This window comes from Empidonax traillii, unplaced genomic scaffold, assembly GCF_003031625.1.
Source record: "Empidonax traillii isolate 1590-97213 ecotype Southwest subspecies unplaced genomic scaffold, ASM303162v1 scaffold351:size1117198, whole genome shotgun sequence".
Classification (NCBI taxonomy): Eukaryota; Metazoa; Chordata; class Aves; order Passeriformes; family Tyrannidae; genus Empidonax; species Empidonax traillii.
The window spans coordinates 850702-868195 of NW_020955544.1; the positions used below are offsets into that span (position 1 = coordinate 850702).

General features: G+C 43.2%; 1 protein-coding gene across 2 annotated transcripts in view; it reads right to left on the reverse strand.

Moving 5' to 3' along the window:
• Positions 1-17494, reverse strand: part of MAGI1 (membrane associated guanylate kinase, WW and PDZ domain containing 1) — a 285249-nt gene that overhangs the window by 53417 nt on the left and 214338 nt on the right. For both annotated transcript variants that reach the window (XM_027892425.1, XM_027892426.1), the window contains 6 exons: positions 14420-14502; positions 11242-11277; positions 6827-6884; positions 4495-4583; positions 3465-3557; positions 567-749 (listed from right to left, as the gene is read on the reverse strand). In XM_027892425.1, coding sequence (XP_027748226.1) covers positions 567-749; positions 3465-3557; positions 4495-4583; positions 6827-6884; positions 11242-11277; positions 14420-14502 — 542 coding nt within the window. The remainder of the gene's footprint in view (positions 1-566; positions 750-3464; positions 3558-4494; positions 4584-6826; positions 6885-11241; positions 11278-14419; positions 14503-17494) is intronic.

The following is a 17494-nucleotide window of genomic DNA, read 5'->3' on the forward strand; positions in this document are numbered from 1 at the left end:
CCTCTGAGATCGAGTCAAACCATTAACCCAGCACCACCGTGTTCACCACTAAACCGTATTTCATATTTCACCACTAAACCATCATCCTGGGCCTGATCTCTCATAAAATAAACTGGCCTTTGCTGCATCCACACAGGGAAATGCAAAACAGCCCACTATTCTGCCCACTGCTTGGGAGTAACTTTGGAAAGGGGAAAGCAGCATGGCAGAAACCCAAACACATAGTGGTGCAGTCCTAAAAACATCCATCATCCATTGCCACAGTGGGGAGCAGTAACCCATAGCCTGACGTGGGACCCCACAACTACTGGCTTCTCTCCTCAGGGGAGAGCAGCATCTGGCAGAGCCCCAGCTGGATATTTTGATACCTGAAATTCCAACACCTTAAGTGCCTTAAGATTTTGAACATATCCCTCTCAGGGTATCTCACTTCCCGGCTTGCTGATGGGAAAGCTGAATGCCTCTCCCCAGGAAGGGGGAGAGGGCTTTTACAAAAGGCGCATAAACCCAGCTGTATAAAGATAAACCAAAATGGTGGGGATGATTTTTATATAAAGCATCAGTACCTGTTTCCATTTTGCCATCCAATGCTGCAGGGCCGTCAAGCACCAAACTTTTGATTTGGAGAAACTCATCCGGCTCATCCCCTCCAACGACGGTGAAGCCAAAACCCCTGCTGCTTTTCCTTAGCTTGGTGTGGATGAACTTCCCTTTCAACTCAGAAGGGTTTCGTGTAAAAAAAGGTTTTCCTGCATAGGAAGTTGAGAAAAAAATCTATAAACAGGCAGGCAAGAGTGTTTGATCTCTTCTTCCTCTGTCCCTCCCTGTTCTAACGTGTACACAGACAAGCACAGCGGTGTGCAAGGCCAAGACTGCACTTCACTCCTGCATCCTCTCATCTCATGGCACTCCACCCATCTCCTTGGAACCAGTCATGCAGTAAAAGGTGTGAACAAAAACCCCAGTACCTGGCACTTTGATAGCTGTGGTCATGCACACCAAAGCCCCAAGGCTACAAAGGGGAAAACACGCTGCTTTATGGAATATATTAAAGCTGGGAATGCTGGGTTAGATACGTGTCTTATCTCTGTCCTGAGGTGGTTATATCCATCCTGGGAGGGATGGGGCGGGGACAGCAAAAATGCCATCTACAGAAGGAGTCTGCAGCGAGAGTTTCTGCAGAAAGGAACATCATTATGCTTTTCACCACTTGGCCTTCTCCAACCCACTCAGGAAAAAGCAACTTCTGAGCTCCGGCAAGACAGTGATATTCTTTAGTACAACCCCCCAGCCCCGCCATCCCTACCACCCTGTGACCTCCCCTGGTGAAAAAGGGGAGGGCACTGATGTTGTTCTTCAGACACTGTTTGAAGCCTTTTCTCTCTCCTTTCTGCTCCTTGCCTGTTGTGGATAAAACACTACCAGTGTGAAGTACGGATCAAAGAGTGGCCCAGGACTGGAGCAGCTGTGCTGGAGGGCTGGTAATGCTCTCTGGGAGCACAGTTAAGAGGGAAAGAGGTGCTCCACAGACAAAAGTGCACCCCTGCAAAGCATGTTGCACAGGCTCGGAAAAGGGAGCATGGCTGCTGTACTTCACAGTGCCAACACTAAACACCTTTGCACTTTTAATTGTTTTTAATGCTTAGACTGTGCCACTAAGCCCTCTGGTGACAGCTCCAGGATCAGCAGTGGGTATCACAGCCAGGAGAGCTGGCGCACTTTCAAACACCTCGGCAGCATTGCCGTGGGCCTCTGTTCAGAAAGGAGACCTCGAGGGAGAGCGAGGGGATTTGAGACTCATAAGCCTTTGACTGAGGGAAAAAAATGTATATTTGAAGATTATTCATGAGGGGGCAGAGTGAGGACTTGTAGTCTTCTGCCTTTGAAGAGCAGCAGAGGAACACGGTAATCCTGTAGATCGTGGGCAGATGCTCTGCTCAGACCCCAACCTGCAAAAAGCCCTGACTATCAAAGCGCAACCCAGTGTTTCAGGTAACAAACATAGCTGAGAAAAGCCTGCAGCAGGGCTTGGTCCTGAGCTTATTTCTGGTTCAAAAGACAAGCAGAACAAGCACAGCTTCCTGGTGTCTGCCTACAGATACAGGCTGAGCTTTCCCTGCAGTAACAGGGCAGCAGCACCACAGGCTATGTCCCACCTACAGGATTTGGGAGGGGATCACATTTTAAATTAGCGTTATCTACAAAGCCCAGGCTGGGAGAGTGTTGCCAGGGGCACAAGAAGGGGTCCTTGTGCCCACATCCCTGCCAGCAGTGCCATCAAGGGGAGAGATGGAAACCTCTGGGCAAAGGGCTGGGGAATATGGAAGCTGGAAATAGCTGCTGCAAATGGGGAGCAAGAGAAAAGGGAGCAGCGCTGAGAAAGGAAGAGGAAGGAATGAAAGAGAGAAGGAGTCATCAGCAGGTACCAGGACACATCACTCAGAGTAGTGCTGAGACAGGTTAATGCTCTCCTGTAACACTGCTGCACATTTCAGTGGTTGGCAGTGAGGAGTTGGAAGAGACCTGAGTGATGGGCCCTTTCCATCACTGTGTGTGGATGCTTGGGCAGTAATTGCATCAGTCTGATAGTGAAAAAGACAGAGGTGGCTTTCACAGATGCCTCCCTGAGAAAAATCAGTATTTTTGGGGCACTCTGATGACATGCCTAAACCCAGGTGCCTGGTGGTCAGGGTACCATCCTCAGACCTCCTATGCTTTTCCTTGCTGACAGACTGGATTACTCTAATATACCCCATAGGAATGTGCTGGGGGCTTTGGATACTGCAAAATTCCTCATGTCTGTTTTGTAAGGGTTGATCTGCTGCCACCTGCTGCAGAGAGCATTCCCTGGCTCTTCCTGGCAGGAAAAGTTGCCTGGGACAGTAGCATTCCTGCCAGGCCCACCTTTGGAGACCACAACTGACCTGCCAAGCATGGGAGCAGCTCCCAGTTGCTCCCAATTCTGCCAGGAAGATGTTTTCCAGCCAGATGTCCCCTCTCTTACCTTCCCCAGGCTCTGGCTCCTTCAGACCTGGACAATGCCATTCACTAATGCAACTTAGATGTAGTCAAAGAGAGGCCTGCTTACAACCACTTGTAACCAGAAAGCACTTTACTGCAGCAGGTACAAGTGGAACTCCCTGCCCTTACTGGCAACCTGACCTGGCAGTGCTTCAGCTCATCCTGCAGATTCAGGAATGATTCTTGTCCTGTCTCATTAGTTACTTAAGCAACTGGTCTGTGAGCAATGGGCTACACAGACCACAAATAAGGCTGTAATAGCCTAAAGTACCACAAAAGTGGACTTGAAACTAGTCTCAAAATCTGTGGCAACTCAGGTAAATGGGCACATGCCCTGGTGTCACACTAATTACAGAAATATTGCCTGCTCTGGTGGTCCACGACTGTCATTCTCAGAAAAAAACCTTATTGCTCTTTTACAACCCGTTTAACAAGGTTGTTACCTTGCACTGGTGCTTCCCGAACTGCCTCTTGGTTGTTTGAAACATGGTTTGGAGCAGCGGGTGGTGGGAGAGATGGACACTCCTCTGTCCATTCTGGAGAGGGCAGAGAGGGAAATGTTACTTGTTTCACAACAGCACTGGGAGCTGCTGCACGAACACAGGCTGCGAGTGTGGGGTGCAAGCAGAGGGGACGTGAGAACCATGGCAAGAGAGGAAACAGAGTCACAGACAGAGGGAATGAAATGAATGGCATGTCCAAACACCAGTTCTAGAGGACCTCTATGTCCAGGTCAACTGATCCATCTGTTGGGACATCCTACCGCAAGCTCAAACTTGGGACTTGATTTGCATCTATGTGGACTTGATATTTAAATAAAATCTATTCCCCGTGGCACTCACGGCATCTAAACAGAAGAGCAAGCCCAAATGCCATGTGCCCCTCACTGCAGTTGGGCTGCATTTGAAGAAAAAAATAAATTAAAAAAAGAAAGAAAAAAAAGGAAGGGGGAGGGGAGAAAAAAAAATTGTTTCAAAATAATGAAATTACTTCACATGTTAGAGCCTGACAACTTCCAAAGGTCTTGGGTTAAGAAATCTCTCGCTCAGAGGGGTTTCCAGTGTGTGTAAACGCTCACTCCTCATCCCCTTTGACAGCATGAGTCCCAGTGAAGACTGGAACACCACCCTCTACAGTGAATTACTTGATGGAGCAGATTAAACAGGAAAATATCTGTTTTACTTGGTTTTGGGAAGTCTATAAACTCTCCAGAAATAAAGGACATCTAAAGAAGAATCTTTCCTCTCTAACAAGGCTGAAAGCTTCTGTGTTTAAGTGCTTATGATATGGTCCAGCTTTTCTCCTTTGCTGCACCTCATGTGAAGGGCAAACACAACATTTCCCATGCACGTCACTTTGCCTTTGAACAGTAAGGCCACAGAAGGAAGGACAAACACTTTGGCATGGTGCTGCCATGGCCAGGGAGGGCACCTCATGAACACCCCAACCACGATGCCCTCAGGGGTTGCCAACCTTCTGGAGGCTGTTGCTGTTGCTCGAGCTGTTTCTTCCTCTTTGCTTCAAGAACTGGGTTTTCATACTGTGTCTTCCGGTTGATGTGGCTGGAGACGAAAGAGAGCAATAAATTAGGAAACCCCTTATGCAAATAGAAGTAATGAGGGCCAGGCACGAAACTCCTCTTTCTGAGGAAAGGAATAAAACATCAAACAAACCCAACAGCAGTGGGTGTGGAGCAAGGCTAACCTAGCAGTGCCAAAAAGAGTATTTAGAAAAATAGGTGGATTCCAGTATTGATATGATGTCTTGAGTAGGAATGGCTAATTCCCCCAAATACATTAAAGTAGTGATCTCGCTGTGAAAAATGAGATTAAAATAGAAAAGGTGCTCTGTCTGATTGCATTTCAAAAGACAGGCCTGTAGCACCCCTGCTTTAATCAGATTCCCAGAGGTGCAGTCATTCCCTGGCTCACTGAAGTTAAAAACGAACAAAACAAACAAACCCCAACAACTGGTAATAATATCTGTCAGTGACCTGATCAGTGCACACTGGGTGTCTTAAAAATACTTGCAGGGATGCAGGCTATGAGCTGGGCTCCAAATGAATCAAAATCCATCCAGAATCAGCCACCAGCAAACGCTCCCAGTGGAAACCAGCATTTGGTGAACCTTCAGTTGTACTCGTTAGGCAGCTTTTGACCAGTATGAGATGTCGAGAGCCAATACTTCTTATCAGCCTCAGGAAAATGCAAAAAAAGCAGCCCAGCCCCAGCACAGCAGACAAGCCATGCAGTCCACAAGAGGATTAACCATCTTATGAAACCAAGTGATGAACACCAGCCACAGATGCTGGGGTGGTGGGGGCACGTCTGGGACTCCCTTGCAGCTTATGGTTCATCAGCTGTTCAAGAGCCATTTTCAGTAGTCATTTTCTGCAGCAGAGGAGTAGGTAGACCTTAGAAAACTATATCAGCTTCAAGCCCATCTCTGTATCCAAAGTAAAGTTTACTATTAAGAACTTGCCATTATATTGTCTCCTATCCCATGTGTCTTTATAAAAAACCCTAAAACCCCCCATACGAACAACCAACCAATTTTTCAGGTAATTGCAATAGAAGCACTCGAGAGGGTTACGCTCAGAATTTTTTTTCTGCTAAGGATCAATATCAAATGGCTGGAAAAATATTTAACTACTCAAATAAAAACAAGTTAATGTTGTCTGTAAAAGATTTCTCATTTCAAGGTATTTTCAGAAAGTTAAGGAAATAGATAACTATTTTAAAAATGATATAAACTTTTTTACGATACAATTGTGTCTCAATAAAAACTATTATGCAATAACAGAAAGCCTGAATTGAACAGACAAAGACAAATGCTAAAATTATAACCATCTTGCTAGCTTAGAGACAGAAGTAAAATAAAATTATGTCTTATTGCTGTTACTTTTAGATTTAATTCAATGAGTAAGGAGTGCCACAAAACTAATGGGCATGTATATATAAAGTGACAGGGAAAAATGCTGTAAAGACCTCTTGGCATGGCATTTAATAGCTGAAAAATATTCTTGATGTCTTTGGTAAATAAATGTCAAGCCTTAATTACACAGTTTGCTAACCCTGTTTCCCTAGGCACAGATGGTAGGGTCAAAAATGAGCCAAAGCAGACAGAAACTGTATTCCATATCTATTCTGAGGACTATCATAAGCCATCCTACTAGACAGGAGTATACACATAATTAAAAATTCATTTTATGGGGTCAGTGATGAAACAGAACTCAGATCTCTGGTTTCCCAAAGGAGCGATTGGACATCTAGATAAAGGAGAAGCTGTTCTAATTCCACAGAGAGTCACATTAAACCTGTAATTCTATTCCCAACAACACAGCCTGATGCAAGAACCTCTGCTGTGGTTGCTTGGTCACACCAGCTTCTCCATTCCTCCTGACACAACTGAATTGGTGTCTGCTTTGCACACTCATGCTTTGATCATGGCACTGTTTGAAGGGGATCAAGCTCAGTTAATTGCACACTTGTTAATGTTCTTTGGATGGAAGTATTTTGTGAGATGTAGGGACTCCTGCACGCCCCAACCCCGAGTTGCTCCTGTCATCCTTGAGATCACCCCCCGCTTCCCAGGGCACTCCTATCTTCCCTGAGCCCACTCCCACTCCAGGATGGATGGAGAGGCAGGACTGCCCTCTCCCCACCCCTATAGCATCCCCCAGCCTGTGAGGGGCCAGGGTCTCCTCCTGCTTGATATGAGGTGCTCCCAGCAAAACAAAGAGCCCACTGTGAGGACGGTCTTCCTCCACCCAATAGCCACACCAGAACCAGGGAGCAGCACTTACTCTACATAGTAGACACCGTATACGGGATCCTCAATTTTCTCCCAACCAGCAGGCAACTCTGGAAATAGAAAAAGCATTACTGAAGCCTCCAGTGCAGTTTTTCTTTGACAGGCAGTTGCAAGACTCATCAGTACCTCAGGCTTTGCTTCAGACACTTTTCAGAACGATCACAACTTCCTTTGAAAGGCTGGCACAGCACAGCACCAACATCCCAGCCTGTGCTCCCTGGGCTGGGTTAACACCAAACTGGGAACAAGCTCATTCTAGTCCATTTTTTAGTTGCTTTTTGCATTAAATGAGCAAATGCTCAAAGTTCTGGGCATGTCTCAAGCACCCTCCTGGTCTCACCCCTAAGGGCAGTGGCTCTGGATGGAGCACTGCAGGGGCAACAAGCCAGAGGCATTTCAACACCAACCTCTGAAGGTGTGTGAGACTATGGCAAGCAATTATAGCCCACTGACAGGGACAGCTTTCATCTCCTATACCAGGGCCAAGCCACTTATGCTCACCACTGCTGAAAACTCCTTTCTTAGGGATTTGCATTGCTCAGCCATGAGCCCAACACAAAACACACCTTGAAACAGGACAAGGTGAATTTAACACAAACACTCAGCATAAAGAACCCACGCAAGTGGTTGGCACACACAGATGTGTTTCACTGCATAGCACTTAACTCAGGAACACATATTGCCACAGTCACACGTAACAGATATTTCCTTTTTTTAATTAGCGTAATTAACAAAAAGATAGTTCTGAAGATGAAATTAACATTTGGAAATGTATCCGCTTTTGTTCCTGTTGATTTTCTAGACTGCATGTAGTACTTTAACTAGAATTACTGAATGTATATAAAATCACTTCAGCATCCAACTGAGAGTTATTAAAGTCGTATGTATTACTTAAGGGCCTGATCCTTTTGCCACTCATTTAAACACAATGTTCCCATTGCCTGTGGGTAACGAAATAATCATCCTATTAACAATACAGAGCAGTGTGTTCCAGTAATACTGAGAAACAACTCAGAAAAAGGCTCTACCACACCATGGACTGTGCTCATGTGGTCCCACAGACTCTGCACATTCATTGAAATTTTAAAGAAAGCAACACTGTTGGATAATACAAGGTAAAATACCCCATGCAAATTAATTCCTCAAAATTCCTCATGAAATAGTCAAGACTGATAGCAATCTATGCTTGTTTATTATCAAATGCAAAGATTTATTTTCATTAATGACACCAATTGCTGAGCCAATACAATCAACAATGGCCCATTAATTAGAATAATGTTGCCATAAGGATAGAAATATCTCCAGACTGGAGAGGAACAGAATCTATACAAACACACATGGACTAATTACTCAAAGTTTATGTTCGTGTTCAAAATTGGCTGGAGATCAGATGAAATCAATTTTCATTGGTTTTGCTCCACATATCCCTTATTTGCAGACAAAAGGTAGGTTTTCCATTCTTATCGTTGTTTTATCCTTATTGGGTTGAACATCTTTGGATTCCTTGAGACATAAGCCATTAAATGCAAGCCAGTGCTAACTTTTGGGCATGAAAAACCTCCATAATTCTATCAGCAGATCAAGCGCTTCAGAAATAGATATTCCTTTATACCCTGCCAGTGTAGGTGAGAAAAGCCAGAAAGCTAGAGGCCAATCTTGAAAGTCTTTTTGCAAAGGGAACTCTCAGGTTTGCAAAGGAGTCCAATAAGGTGAATACACTGTGGGACTGGCTTCCAGATTTTCAGTGCAATTAAATTAAGACCTAGCATGAGACTGAGTAAAACATAGGTTGTGGCAGCCATTTTTAGCTTGTTGCACTATGGTGAAAGTAGAATGGTAAAGAGATCAAGCTGGGGTGGAAGAAAAACAAAAAGTCAATGAGGGAAGGGGGAAGTAATGCACAAATGCCTTCAAATGAGTTTTCCACCAGCTTTCCTGATAATATTTTGTCTATTTTGAATTATTAAGTGATTTTTATTTTAAAAGTTTAAGCAATTTTTTTTCTGTTCACAAAAGATTTTGATATTAAATTTTTTTCTCTTTAAAAGCCTTTGCACAGAAGATCAGAAAAACAGCACTTTCCTAACCCCCAAAAATGGCATTATGGCAAAATCTTTACAGTTTACTATCCCTGCAGCTTTCTATTTAAGGAACATACGTCTATGTTTTCAGATGTAACAATATACAAAACTGCAGCTTTTAACACATTTCTTATTGATTACGTAGATGCACTTTCTGACTTCTACAATCTTCTGGAAGTTTTATAAAGCAAAAAGCAATATTTTCCATAGCCATCTTGCACAGAAGAAGCCAGTCTAGCTTCTTAGCTGCTTTAAATTATTCATCTCCCTTTTCTATCTCTCCTGCCAAACTGAAGATGACCCAAAGCATTAGATTTTATCACAAATATGAGATTTCCAAAAACATTTCAGATCATTAGGAGCCTGAGAGAGCCATTTGGTTTTTATTTTGGTACAGCCATGCAGCACCCTGCAGTCCCACAGCATTTATCAGCAGGTAAATTCAATGGACAAGTATCTAATTTCACAATTTTAAGCTTGGGATAAATACATGGATTCCTACTAAGATGCTCTATATCCTGCCCTACAGAGAGGCTGGATGAATTCCTAAAACATTACTTCTCCAACCACCAGGCATTTTAGTTGCATCCATGCATCACTGTGAAGGAGCTGGAGAGAAGCTCAGCACACTCAGCTCTTGCTTCTCTTTGTGAGAGAGGAGAGTCTGCCCATGCACATGTTAAATTCTACACCAAGGGTTAATTTCTCTGTCCTTTTGTTCATCCTTCTGTTAAAAAGAGGTGGCCTGTTACTCCATATTCAACATGTCTTGGTGAACAAGCAGCTCTGCAAATCCCCAATTTTTAATTTCCTTACGTTTAGAACAAAAACTGTTGATAACCTAAGGAGCTACATAAGTGTCACCAACGAGTTTATACTAACCATGAGTTTTCATGCCCTCTCCCTAGTGTTGCTGCAACGGACTGAGTAATTTGAAAAAGTCCTTTCTTTACAGTGCAACGTTTCAACACTCAGCCCAGCAGTGTATTGATGGCTGTGGGTTCAATAAAGCTTATCTGCATTAAACAAAGGGAACATCTCGCGATGCTCAAGCAAAACACTTGTGGTACGGAAGTGCCTGCAGAACTGGGGTCAGGCTTATCAATTAATGAGTTTCCCTGCATCTGTTTTTTCAGCTCTTCTCTTCCACTAGATCCTGATAGCAGACTGAAAGAAGGGGTCATTTCTATTTCATTACTGCCTCTAAATTTTTTTCATCCTCTCTCTCATTTTAAGTCACCGTTTGTATAGAGGTTCATGACAACCTTTTGCAGATTGTTGGTGTGCATCCACCTACTTCTTGTGTTATTTGGTCCGCTGCTGATTATTTGTATGAGTTGCACATAACACTCACGTACCACTAAAGAGAATGCATTCTTCTTTAATTTGTCGTTTCTTTCAAATCCTTGCTCTAAAAGAAATTAGGCCTCCAGCATTATTCCAGGCATATTATTCAGAAGAACCACTCCTGGAGTAGTGTTAAAAGTCTGCTGCTGATGCTGTATCCATCATGCAGGAGCAGGGAGCAGAATACACTTACTCGCAAGTCATTACAGAAACCAGAGGTTAATTCCCCAGTAATACAATTCCTCCAGTACGCAGAACTATGAACTGTAAGTACAGTCCTTTCTAAAAGCAATAATAGTCCTAGTGGAAATAAAATCCTCTGCAACCTCTTATCCTTTCAGCTTTCCGAGTGCACTAGAGCGTAGCTGAACAGAAATAACAACTACCTCCACCATCAGTATAAACACAATGAGCACCGCTGAGATTAGATATCAAGACAGCATCCTTCACAAAAAAGATGCAGCAAATAAAAGTGTACCACATCACTGAAAATAATCTGTTTACAAAATCACCGACTGAGGCAAAATTTTGAGCTGCTTCATTCACAAGCTCAGCAGAAGCATCTGATGTAAAACTTTCTAAACCACACTCAGGTTCTATTGTCTGGGAAATGTCTTTGTCCCCGGTGAAAAAGCATCATTAGCTACTTGATTCCAACTTCAGTATCTGTAAGCTTTTTCCTGGAGCCAGCGATGCCAAAGGAAAAGCCCCTGACTTCTGCAGGGTCCAGGAGGAAGCAGCTTAGAACCAACTTTGCAAGATGAAGGCCCTCTAGCTTTCTTCAAACTCTCAATCAGTAAGAAAACCACTGTAGATCTGAAGCTAGGGAAAGATTAATGCTAGGGAAGTCTTGCTGATAAATTAAGCTTGTTGAAATAAAAAAACTGAAAGATGCAAAATGATACAAAGGAGAAAGTAATTAAAGGCTTAAAACAGTGCACTTGAAGTCAAACATCAAAACGAGAGATGGATGATTTACCTAGTTCACTGTCCAGTTCCTCCGTGTGTACCCCTTCTTCTCCAAGGGAAGAGCAGTAAATGAGACAGAAAAAATTAAAAGAAAATTTCAGATACCAGCACCAAGCAAGAAATTCCCTACAGCAAACAGCAGAACCGGCACTAATTTTCTACAGACCAAGCCCAAGCTTTCCATTTATCACACTTCAGTGATCAGAATATTGATGGATCTGATGAAGATAATGAAAAAAACTGGTTCTTGCACTCTCAAAACATCTGTATCAATGGACTACTTCCACGTCATGGTTTGATATGGCAAAATCATGCATTTGGGTTGTTCTCACTGTAGTGAGGCTTCTCCCTCAGATCTGCACAGTCCGACCTTCGGAATCCGTTCTGTAGACACATGGATCTGTCAGAAGGCCAGACCTGAATACTAATGAAGAAATCTGAGAGGAAAACCCTGCATCTAAATAAGGACTAAGTAGCAAGGTTTTTGAGAAAGTACCGAAATTGATGTGCATACAAGGTCCAAATGACTTCGATGTTCTATCAGATGATATAAGATAGACACGAAGTGCCTTGTTTAACTGGAGGCACAGACCCACACTACAGTCCAGATGCACTGGTGAGGCATATATAGGAATGCACCAGTTTTAGCAGGGCACCTGGGACAAAGATCACATAATTTTTCAAAGACACAAAGCCATCAATATTCGCTGTTGCTCCATTTATCATTATCTGCTCCATATTCATAAGTTAACAGTGACACAGATGATTAAAGTATTGCTTAGCCTATAAATAATAATAATGTGGTCTGAAAATGAAAGATGGTGACAAAACAAGAACAAAGATGGTAAAAACAATCTTGGACCTAACACAGGAAAGTTTAAGCCACATAAATGAATGACAGAAGCAACCAGAAAACATAGAGTCACAATATTGCTTAGGAAAATCTGGACACCTAAAAAACCACTTTCACAACCTGTTTGCAAAATGTTCTACCAACAGTTGTTTGGGACCATTAGAGTGAAATACAAATTGCAATTTCCTTTGACACCCTAAACAACTGGAAACAAGCAGAAACTTGTTAGGGACACATATTCTGATGAAGCAAAAACACAAAGCAACTGCAACCAAACAAATCTGAAACAACATCTAACATTTATAAAATCCACAAACATGATGGGATCGACCTGACAACTCACATGCACACACACCAAACAAAACAGAGAAGTCATCCCACTGACTTCAGTGGAATGACACCCAAAAGTGACCCTTTCCAAAAACTGTCCAGCTTCTGTGATGCAGCAAAACTAACCTCACCTCTTTGTTTTTTTGAAATTTAATTATTCTTATGTGCTAAGCAAGATCAGAGCAGACAAGCGAAGCAGTGCAGTGCACTGCTGTAACTATGAAGCAACTGCTTTAACTACTGAATGTTAAAAATATCCATTAATGAGCAACTCGATGAATGAAGTGAAGGGGTGTGTGGGAAGATGAAATTAGCTGATTTTAAGGAGTTGATAAACAAAAATGCCACTGCTCTTCAAAATTATGAACTGAATGAAATACAATACATAATACCAGCTGTATGTTTCTAATTCCAACAAAATAAATTATTCCAATGTTCACTTTGTAATTGCTAAGAGGATGAGAGTAAGACTTTCCCTTCTGTGAGGAGACCTAAAACTGTTTAACAGAGGAGCCTGACAACCTGTTGTAGCCTCATCCTACCAGCTGCTCCTCGCCCTGGCTCAGCGAGCAAAGCATGGGACACGCTGACCCCACAGTGGCATGTGACACTTGTTGGCATCACCAGGGACATGAATGTAGTGGGAGTGTCACTGGTAGAGGAAGCCAGGAAAGCAGGAGGGAGCTTTGCCTGCATACATATGTTATTATTTAATTTTGCTCCAGTTTTGTTGACCCACTGACTTATCCACTTGTAGAGGCAGAGCAAGGCCTTCCCTAACCCAGCTCCCTCTGCCCGTTCCCTGACAAATGATGCCAGTTGCCAAGGACACGAAACAGGGGCCAGCTCAGTTTTTGCCTGGGCTTTGCATATCCCTGTGGTTTAAGGGTATGCTGCTCTGTGCACTAGGAAGTGGGTGACCTGCTTCATCACAGCAGCCAAGGCTGCACAGGTAAATTCTCATATCATGCAAAATCTCCCATGTGAAAGGAAGCAGAGGTTGGAAAACTGCATGTGCAAAAATAGTAACAGCAGTTCTGAAGGCCAGAGTTGAACCTACCACTGCAAAGGGATTGAGTTGATTCTTTCCTGAAATAAAATTGTAATTTGTGTTGAGATGATGGACGCTAGTAGATGGTTAATCGTATTACGAAAACTAATTTTACAAGGACAGCACCAACACTTCTATTTTTAAGACACGTCTACTATGATAGCATCGTGTTAGCCAAAATTAAGCAGTTGAATACCATCACCTTTCCTGGTCACTAGAGCAACATTTCCACACAGGTTTTCCTAAACATTTAAGTTATTTTCATAATTCCTTTTTTCTTCCAGTATGTCCAAAAGGATGCAAGGAATGAACCTGCTGTAACAGTCCTGCCTGTGGCTGCTCTAAATCGGACAGTGGCTTGCATTTCCAACATCTCAAGGAATACAAAATCTTATCAGTGTAAATTTTCAGTGTCAAAACCCCACACTTTCCAATGGAATTTGTTTTCAGCAATCGTAACACTATGTGGACTGTCAGAATTTAACAGGAGAAATGAAGGAATTGAATTATTTCTGCCCAAACACGGAAACAACAACATAACTCTTTCAACCCACGTACAGCAGGTGGTTGAAGCGCAACACAAATGGATCAAGCAGAGACCCAGTCGCTCCCTCCTACAAAGCGATCCAAGGAGCAAATATGTTGGACAGCTTTGAGTCTTGTTCAGCATCAGTGACTTTTCAAATGCCTTTGCAAAAACAGAGGCCTCTTACTTGTAGCACCTCCTTGATTTTCTTTAAATGATCTGCCATCTCAATGGTTATTTTACATCCACAGTAAACATTCACAGCAAATAATGGATATTGTCTCTATGCACTTGCTGATAAACCTTTTTCTTTAAAAAAAAAAAGTCTTTCTGAACACACAGGTTATTAGAAAGATAGAAGAGAAAGGAAAAAAGTTATCTAGAAAGGGACCAAATACATTATTATTTCACCGTTTTTAGTCTCTTACCATCATCTTCACATTCTTCTAGAGGCTTCTGCTGTTTGTTCAGGCACCGTGGATCTAGCCAAGATGTTGTTTTTGTGTTATGGCTGGAAACCAAAAATGGAAATATGACCTTTGTTAATAAACCAGAACTGCAGTATCCGTGACATAAAAGTATATATCCTCTTTATTATTCAACAGACCTGAAGGCATACTTTTGATCCAGAGAAACAGCTCTAATATTTGATGTTTTGCAAACTAGTCTACCAAATCACAAGAACTTTGGCATTGAAAACACAGAGGTAAAAAGTGAAAACATACAAATCAGCATTCCTGACCAGAAGGATGCACAAGGAAGCTGCAATATGATAAATTTCCAAATTTCTGGTTTTAGTGGCTTGGTTTTTTAATTCCAAGAGCTGTCTTTAAGACCAAGACACAAGTTTCCCTTCCTTCCTAAACTATGAAGTGACCTTTGCTCCCACAAAAGGCCTTTGACATGTCTAGAGTTGACCTAAGCATTAGTCAAAAACAGTTTCCAGTGAAAACTTTATAATTACAGAAATAAAAATGTTCTGCCAAAGCCTTTGATGGCAGCTGAACAGCTTTACTTTCAACTCTTCCTTTCTACAGGTCCCCTGACAGTATCATGATGCCAGTCCCAGCAGTGAAGGCTGCATAGTAAACAGGCTTAAAATACATTTCTCTAGAAGTTATTTTCTCCCATTAATTTCATTTGCATAAGCAGACAATCTGGTAATATAATGCCTCTTCTACAACCTGGTGTCATCTTAGACATAACCTGCAAAGACACCCCTCCAGTCCCTGAGGTATCACTTATCTAGCTTAGCCTTTAACACTGCTTAACCGTTTTAAGTTTCAATACCGTAGTAATGCTATTTACTCCTCCTTCAAGGTCTCAAAGAGGTTTACAGACTGAACTTTAGCCTCACAACAGTCTTGTGAGGGCTCCGTAGTGAGGGCCGTGATCCCTGAGGAACAAACAACCGACCAGCAAAGTCGTATTGCACTGCAAGAAAAAACAAGGGGAATGCCCTGCTCCTGGGAACGGAGTGAGTAAATAAAAGGTCCTTGTTTTACACATCCCACTACCCAGCCCTCCCAAGGCAGGATGAGCAAACGTGTTTAATCCTTATGTATGCTTCAGAGCAATTAGAAAACTGAATGGCAGAAATTCAGCAAGTCGGGCACATTAACAGCAATAAAGCAGAGGGGGTCTGCCAGCTTATAAATAAGCAAGTCTGCAGTCTAGCTGAGAAAGAGGGCGGTGGGAGGAGAGCAATAGAATATTTGCATATTTCTTGGAATTTTGTCTCGCTAACCAAAGGCTCACAACAGTGCAGTTTGCTGAGACACAGAAAATTTAGCTAAACACCTTTCAGATCATACACTGGGAGGGACAGGATTGTTGTTACACCTGCAACATGCACAGATCCACACACAGGGCAACGAGGGATTGGGATACGCTGGGTAATGAAAATTCCAATTAAAGCACCAGAGAAACGTATCTCAAGAGCCAAATTGCTTCAGCTACAAGACATCAGGATTGGTTATCTGACACACATCTCTGGCCCCACTGCACCTGCACTAGTTCTGTGCAAGCAGCTCAGGTGCTCTCCTGCTGCTGCCTTCAGCATCATGGCTTGATACCCAAAATGCCATAGACATTGGTACAGACATCTGAGCCAGCTTGGGTCCACACAGCTCATTAGCTCCCTCCCTTAATTTGATACAAATCAAGCTAAACGGTTTCCAGGCTCAGGGTGTCCTTAGAATTAATAGAACTGCAGCCATTCAGTGCTGCATCCATGCTAACACTTTCATGCACAAAATCAGCCCCATGTGTAGGTTCCCCCAAACTGGTCAATCTGCACTGCAGGGAGGGAGCAGCTGGTGCTGCCAGAGCTTCACATCGGACAGGCAGTTGTGTATGCAGGCTATGTTTTCCCACTATATATATAATTCTCCTGCAAAAGGTCTGGCAAGTTATTTAAGGTGCTACAGTCCTGCATTGCTAAGAGAACACGGAGAATACAGTAGCCATGGAGATGGGTTTGGGGAAATCAGTGGCAGAACCTCTGACCAAAGCACCTGTAAGGAAGGACAGCAGGGGCCCATGTGGGGTCAAAAAGGGGAGCAACCGACTGCTTGGGCAGCATTTAGTGCTCATCATCTGTCCTCCTCCAGGGAGGAAAATGGCAGGCTGGATGGGCTATTACTCAGGCTGTGTTCTATATATAAAGGCCAGAAAGTACGTCAAAGAAGGAGGCACCCTGAGGACACAGTGAGGGGCAGAATGCCCTGTTCGGGCTAATGTACACATTTCAGTTTCATCTGATGAGAATTAGCACTGTGTCTTCTCGACTTTGGCTTACACTAGGGGGGTTGGTGGAGCCTCTTCAGGTAACTGAGAACACCCTGGAAAATGGCCTTTTTTACATCATTCCTCTCCCAGCTGGGGAAAGGCTGATGCAGTGCTCTCAGTTATCCCAGCTCCTCAGGATTTCTGGCACTCTTCTCTAATGTGCTCCCCTGCCGCTGCAGCCAAGGGAAAACCTGCTCTGATGAAGGCCTTTTTCATGGCCCTGTCCAAAAGTCCCCTCTCCTGATGACGAGGCAGGACTGCTGGCCCTTACTGCCCTGATCCAATGTAACTCTCCAGAGCACCAGAGGGGCAATTAGTAGAGAAGGTTCTTCTGCACTAACCAGTCACTGATTTCTGGTACACAGAGGATCTCGAGTTCCACAATCTAGGTTCCACAACTGCATTAAACAGACCATCAAATCCAAAATCAATTCCTCGCCCCCTTCTCTACTTTGGCAGCTCAGGGCTTGAGTTTCAAAGGCTAATTGAATGTTAATGTCTAGCTAAGCTCTGTGCAAGAACTCTCTTCCACTAGTAGGTCCTATTTTATAAGTTACTCCCATCTCAATAAATTTAGACAAGTATAATTAGAGACTATTATTTATGGCATGAAAAAAAATCAATATCATCATAAAACTGCTGACAGCGCTCAGCTCTTAGGCAAAGACTGCAGAGCACAAGGTACTTGTGTTTAAAACTTTACTGTGCCTACT